Genomic DNA, 7,555 nt, shown 5'->3' with positions numbered 1-7,555 from the left:
TGTGTGTGTGTGTGAATGTGTCACATACGTGTTTGCATGCACATGTGTGAGTGAGATCCGGCACCACAAGTTCCTCATAGTTTTGACGCAGGCGTTGAAATCCGTCTGCACGCAGAAGCACCTTGGTTCAGTAGAATACAGAAAGCATGCAATACAGAGGAGCTGACGAACATCTGCACACTCATGTACGACTTCACTGCTCGTGTGTTCATGTACTTGTTTAAAGGGTTGGCCACTGTACAGAAATGTGACCTAGTTACACTTCAGTTTATACGTAAATGTTTCTGTTCCCATGTGTGCTGTCTTTATTTCTCTCATCACTTTCTCTGTAAACGTGTTGCTTTTTTTTCTTCTTGTGACCAATCTGCTAATAAATTGTGAGGACGTGTTTTGTCCACTCACCTGTGTCCAAATACCATCTCGGTTCTTTTGATTTATTTTGGGGTTTGAGTCACGAAACATCTGACCAGAGTTTGATTTGAAGTTGGAAGAAAAAGCTTTTTGCTGTTTCTTGTTTGATGTTTTATTCGAGCACTTCTTTACACCCGGTGTCACAAAAAAAGTCACAACTTGTTTTTAAAAACTATTTGGCCTTTGAGATCTACGGCAGCTGAGCGTTTTATTTTCTGTGTTTGTTTTGTTTAAGTTTTACTTATTTGTGTGATTTAAAAACATTAGTAATCGTTCTCGCCAGAAGCTTTAGGTTGTGGACGGTGAGATTTTCTCTTCTTTAGTCTCTTTGGCAGGTAAACAGGTTTTTGTTTTTGTTTTTTGTGGCTGGTGAAACATGAAAGTGGCTTTTTGAGTTTTGGGATCCAGCAGCCAGTAGACAAAAAAAGATGGTTTAATGTTGTGAGTAATAACAATGCACTGTTTGTTTGGTGGTACTACTAAACAAGTTTGTGATTTAGGTAAGGCGTGTATCGTTTCTGTTCTTTTAAAACCGCCTGTGGCTTGAGGTTGGAGTATGTTTGAAACTGATTATTTATTTAGAAAGAATTTGAATGGAGATTTTTTTCATAATACTGAAAGTAATCAAACGCTTTTAAGTCAAAGTCTGAAATATGCACAGATTTTAACTGTCAGGATTGTAGAAGTGTACATATTTTACAGTCTCAATCTTTGAGCATGTTTTTGTTTTTCCTTCAGTAACTTAGTCGAACTTTTTCTGTCCAGATTTGATCTGTTTAAAACAAAATACTCCAGTTGTCAGTCTTACTTTTCTGAAGTTTGTCAGAAATCTAAATGCCTCTGTACTTGACTCCATCGTTTCCTCTGAACGTCTGTACATAAATAAACTGAGACATGTTCATCTTTTCACTGACTGGGAGGATATTTTATTATTTACATTTACAGATTATGTAATTCTATCAACATGCTGAGCTCAGAAGAGAAACGGTGACATCTACTGTTGGAAAATGTTCTCAGACTTTCTGGCCTCTTTCTGTGATGTAAATTATCTTAATCTGCAGTGAAAACTAAAAGTATAAAATCCTAAAAATATATCAGATGAGTGTAAAAGCTGACACTTATTGCCAGTCGATCTAATATATTTAGATAAATCTTCATGCTCATTAGTTACAGATTATTTTATCCTTTTCTGTTCGACTGATGAAAGTTTAAACTCCGGTTGATTTAACTTCACTCATGTTTATTTGAATCCTTTCTGTGGAGAGTAAATCTCCCACTATCCCCCTCAGCTCTCTGTTGTTGGCAAGTTAAGTCACTACAATGAAAACACAGCTGATCCGTCCTGTAATTCCTGCGCCGCCTGTCCTAACCTCCCCCCATTTGTTCCTCGACAGCTGTCACATACCTGCGTGACAGGTGGGAGATCACAGAGATGTGTTGATGAGTATTAGAGTAAAGAAACTACATTAGAAAACAGGATCGGTCTGAGGAACATGACAAAGGCATTAAGCTTTTTTATTGAAACCTGAAGGTATGATATTGTGTAATATTACAAATTATGTTAAATACATGGTGGGAGAACCAGATCTATACTTTTACTCATTTAGTATTTGCTTTTATATTGATTCAGTTATATACTGTCATGTCTTGTGCCACATAATAAATGTACTGTATAATATTTATCTCTGTGCACTGTATGAACTATAAGCATATTTATCATATTCTCAGTTCTGGTTGTTTCATATTCATGTAGGAGTTTAACTAACTGTACTTTCAATAATAATACTGTGGAAATCAGATGAAGCAAATTCAGAAGTTACTAAGCAACAAGATCAGTTCTTGGCAATGACGACGTAGCTCAGTGGAAACACTGAGGTCTCTCCTGTGCTGCAGAAAAACACAGCACAGTTCATCCACTGGGGTTTCAGTGACATTACAATACGGCCAAATCTCTGCTCCATTTGTGGATAAATGGGAGATTGTCTTTGTGTTTTTAAATTATAGCCAGTTATAAATCAAAATTAAAATGTGTGACAAATAATTTTATGTTGATTATCAAAAACATGAAGAAAAAAACATATAACTAGTAAATTTATGATGAAAAATGTTTTAATATGCAAAATAATGCATGTATAAATTATATATTAGCTATATTATTATATATTGTTTCAGCTAATTATTGTCTTTGACACTTTTGTCATCAGACTCACATTTAGAAGTTAAATTACCAAAATAAACGAATTTTCGCAAGTTGGTTAAAGTGTTATTTAAAAAAAAAAACTAATTAGTGAGTTAATTTCTTCCACAGGAGGTATTTCTTCCTTATTGCTAACTAAGTTCGTACTGTTAGAAGGTAAATAAATTCACAACACAGCCTCCTAGAAACTATAAAACCCGTTCACAGAAAAGAGAAAACGATAATGTTTAAAGATTAATCTGCCACGTTAATAGTTTTGGCGAAGATATATTTATAATATAATAACAGTTATTCTGCCCTCTTGTGGTCATACGGTGTATTACATCAACCCGCTACTTCCGGTAGGCACTTTCAAAATAAAACTAACTGCCTCAAAGTATTCCACTGAGACTGGAATATGTCGCAGAATATTTAAGATTAAATAGATAAGATAAAATAAGATATATGTATAAAAAATATATATATTATAGATATATAAAAATAAGTTCACAACACAGCCTCCTTTGAAGTTAGAAACTACAAACACTTTCCACAGGCAAAGAAAACGTTATAATGTTTAATAATTAATCTGCCATGTTTTTACATTAACAGTATATAAATCAGGGTTAGACTGCCCTCTTGTGGACATACAGTGTATTACACCACTCCGCTACTTCCGGTAAGAACTTTCAAAATAAGACAAACCGGCTCAAGGTATTCCACACCTTTAGACTGGAATATGTTGCATAATATATTTAGAAACTATAAAAACTTTCCACAGGAAAGAGAACACGCCATAGTATTTGTTAATTAACCAACTGGAATTACGTTTTGTAATAGTTTAATAATTAGTCAATAAAAGTTTTGGCGAGATATAATAATTACAATATAATCACAATTAGACTGCCCTCTTGTGGTCATACAGTGTATTACACAGGTCCGCTATTGTAAAGGCAGAAACAATTACAATTACACAAATATATTTCCGGTAAGCACTTTCAAAATAAAACAGACTCACGGTGTTCCACACCTTTAGGCTGGAATATGTTGCAGAATATTTTTTAAACTATAAAAACTTTCCACAGGAAAGAAACGCCATAACATTTGTTAATTACCCAACTGGAATTACGTTTTGTAATAGTTTAATAATTAGTATTGGAGCGAATAGATATAATTTATTCAATATATATTTCGACGATTAGACTTGGCCCTCTTTTGTGGTCCATACAGTGTTATTATCTATGGCAGGTATTCGCTATTGTAAGTGGTTATGCAGAATCTAATCAATTACATCCAAAAATATTCGCGGTTGAAATGGTCACTTTTTCAAAATAAAATCTGCATCACCCCTACACGATTTGATTTCTTTGAATGATTTAATTTATTTAAAAGGCTTGGAGACTAAATTATTGTAGTATCTGTGTGTAAAGAGATGAGAGATGAAGCTTTCCCTGCGCTCAGCTCCAGTCTTCTCCTGGACAATATAAAATATTGATAGCTACTGTTTGGTAGCTTTCTTGCTAGCTGGACTGTCAGTATTGTACGTTCTACTGTAAGAACAAAAATAAGTTCACAACACAGCTTCACTGACAGTTAGAAACTATAAACACTTTCCACAGGCAGAGAAAACGTTATAATGTTTGATAATTAATCAGCCATGTTAATAGTTTTGACGAAGATATAATATTTACAATCACAGTTATACTGCCCTCTTGTGGTCATACGGTGTATTACAGCGCTCCGCTGGTGTAAAGATAGACACAATTACACCGTTTTACTTCCGTTTAGCACTTTCAAAATAAAATAAAATAGCTTTTACGTATTTTGTACTCTTGTACTGGAATATTTTGCAGAATATTTCTAAACTCCTAAACTAGATACATTTTTAAAGACTTGCAGACAAACTTGTTTGGGTGTATTATGTTATATATCTAAAGGTTTTATTTTGTTGTCTGCATAGCTATGGTCTTGGCCTGCCTCCATAGAAAAAGAGAGTTTTAAATTAAATGCGACCTATTCCTGCGTAAATAAAGACATTGACATGATCACAGCTGTTATAGTTGTGTTGTATCATGCAATTGTCACTGTACATCCAAATACATAATAGAGAAAAACTTTGGAGACATACATTTTCTACTCTTTCAAGACATTTAAGTTAACTTCTTTTAGGCAACAAACGGGTCTGATTACGGCTACATAAACTATATAATAATATTATATAAGATAATAATACATTCTTCATGCTCCTTTACTGGTTCACGGTGCTTTGTCTCCATCTACCGGATCAACCGAAAACTACAACAACACCGGAAAATAGGAAAACAACATGGTGGCCTCCACAAGGCTTATATCAAGGTTGACTCTGGTCACTGGTACGTTTATATTTTACCGTCAAACATTATAATTCAGTGTGTAAAAACATAGTTAGATAAATACAGAAAAGTCTCTTTACAGGATGTTGTTTTTAACGTTGTGTGTTTGTCGTCAGTCTGTCAGTTTTCTCATTTAACTTAGTAACGATTGAATTATAATGTAAACTCATCAGTAACTCTCCGGAAGTTTAGTTAGTTTGGTTACTTATGTTCTTCTACTTTCTGCTCACAACTAGTTAAGTTAAATCATAACCCTGAGCCGTGACATTCAAAAAAGTATTATTATTTGGATGAAGGTAAAACTGGATGTTACTTTGACTCATATATAATTTTAATAAGAGCTGCAACGCTGATTTTTTATTATCGAGATAATCTGTCGATTTTTATGGATTATTTTGTCTATAAAATGTCTGAAAATAGTGAAGAATTTGTACAATGAGTCCAAATCTTTAAATGTCTTATTTTGTCCAACCAACAGCCAAAAACCCACAAAATATGCACATTAAAATATAAAACAGAGAGAGGCAGCAACCAGTAACTCTTCAGAACTTTTACTTAATGAATAACTAAAACGTTTTATTTATTATTATAAAGGATAAAACATCATTTGTCCTCCTACATTTCCAGAACCGAACAGTGGAAGCTAACACTCTTCAGAAGATAGAAAAGATCCAACAGTATATTATATATTATATAATACAGTTCAAATACACAAAGGAGATCATCATACAGTAGTTAAATAGATAGTCAGGAACCCATAAGAAGAAGAAACACTGACTCAAAGAGATGTACTCGAGGGCCAATGGATGTTAACTGCACGAAGGCCTGAACCTCTGGGTTAATCAAATGGAAACAAAACCTAGCTCAGTTTATATCAGGTTGATTGACCTTCTTCCTATCAGATGTATCCAAACGAGGTTCTTCCCTCTGAAACCATGAACACTCATACATTCATGACACAAGCTCAGTGTGCTGCTGGGTGCCACTCTGACTTCATGCTGCTCTCTTCCCACCCAGGAGGAGGCAGTGGGATTGGACGGGCGGTGTGTCAGCGCTTCGCCTCTGAGGGCGCCTCCGTGGTGGTTGCTGACATCAGCGAGGAGTCGGCCAATGAGACCCTGGGGAGCCTGCCGAGGGACCTCAGAGGACAGGGTCACATGGCGGCCGTGGTGGATGTGGCGTCAAAGGAGAGTGTAAAGAAGCTGGTCACAAGTATACAGGTGTGTGGTAGACAGAGAAAACACTACAGCACACATTGTTTTTGCTGTATGTTTGAATGCTGCAGGGACTATCACACACTTTCTTTTATCCTCTTCTCTCTCCCTCTGCAGACTCATTACTTTCAGCCTCCCTCAGTGTGTGTGAACTCGGCAGGCATCACACAGGACAACTTCCTGCTCAACATGGAGGAGGATCAGTTTGACAGAGTCGTCCTGGTCAATCTGAAGGTACGCAGCCGTGTAGCACAAAGCCAGATAAGTGGGTAATCCAGCTCTCTTTTGGGCTTTGGGTTTTATCACAGAAATGACCTGACCGTGGTAACCTTCGCTGCAGGACTAACCTGCTCCAGAGCAGGTTCACTTCACAGAATCAGATCAAAAGCACCGACTCTACAATAAAGTGTAAGTTATGAAGAGCAATTTATATTTTCACAGGCCAGTAGAATCGTTTTGGTGTTTCAGGCCATAGTTTATGACAAAATACAATATAATATAATAATGAAGATTAAATTCCTTAATTTCCACACAATTCCTGACAGTGAAAAACAGAAATAAATGTCACATAAACAAATAAACTCAGAATAACATGAGGCAACTTTGTGATAAGAATTGGAAATAAAAAGTATACTCTCTGTTGTCTTTAACTAGAACAAATAATCCACACATTAATTAGCTTCTATGATCATTAATGCAAGAGTTCAATCAAATAAACCTCATCAGACATTAACTGCCTTTCTTCTCCTCCTTGTTAACTTTTTTTTATCTGCATCACATATTCTATTCCAGTGGCATTACCAACAAAACACAGTGAGAGAGTCAAGTCTATTTTTAATAGTAATAATATTTTTGGATTATGAAAGCTGTTTGGTTAATTCTGTAAAGATGTAAGAGACTATATAGAAATATTTTAAATGTGCCACAGTGCAGAAAAGTTGTTTTTTTTTATTTCTTCCCTTCACAACAAACAAAACTACAACATTCCACAATTAAAACATTGTGAAACGCTGCAGGTTAACATCTTTCCTCCTGCGTCTCTCCCAGGGTTCGTTCCTGGTCACTCAGGCTGTCGCTCAGGCTCTGGTGGCCTGTGGAGCACCCAAAGGGTCCATCGTTACTGTGGGCAGCATTGTGGGAAAGGTGAGACACCAGCAGGCCTGTCTGACATATCCTCTCTATTTTTTTTTTTTAAGTATTTTTTTTTGGACTTTTATTGCCTTTATGATAGTGATGGCTGAAGACAGACAGGAAAGGGGGGCAGAGAGAGGGGATGACACGCAGCAAAAGGGCCGCAGGGCGATTCGAACCTGGGCCGCTGCAGCAAGGACTCAGCCTCGGTACATGGGTCACCAGCTCTACCCGCTGAGCTAACCGGGCGC

At 36.2% G+C, this 7,555-nt stretch overlaps 1 protein-coding gene across 1 annotated transcript in view; it reads left to right on the top strand.

Moving 5' to 3' along the window:
- Positions 1-4,876: 4,876 nt before the first annotated feature.
- Positions 4,877-7,555, top strand: part of hsd17b8 (hydroxysteroid (17-beta) dehydrogenase 8) — a gene marked incomplete in the record, with an annotated part of 4,097 nt that continues 1,418 nt past the window's right edge. The window contains 4 exon segments of the mRNA XM_035681661.1: positions 4,877-4,959; positions 5,977-6,179; positions 6,291-6,407; positions 7,221-7,316. Coding sequence (XP_035537554.1) covers positions 4,914-4,959; positions 5,977-6,179; positions 6,291-6,407; positions 7,221-7,316 — 462 coding nt within the window.

Source organism: Morone saxatilis, unplaced genomic scaffold, assembly GCF_004916995.1.
Source record: "Morone saxatilis isolate NCDOM2014 unplaced genomic scaffold, NCSU_SB_2.0 Contig9, whole genome shotgun sequence".
NCBI classification, from domain to species: domain Eukaryota; kingdom Metazoa; phylum Chordata; class Actinopteri; family Moronidae; genus Morone; species Morone saxatilis.
The sequence above is the reverse complement of the archived record's forward strand: the minus strand, read 5'-3'. Positions and strand labels throughout refer to the sequence as shown.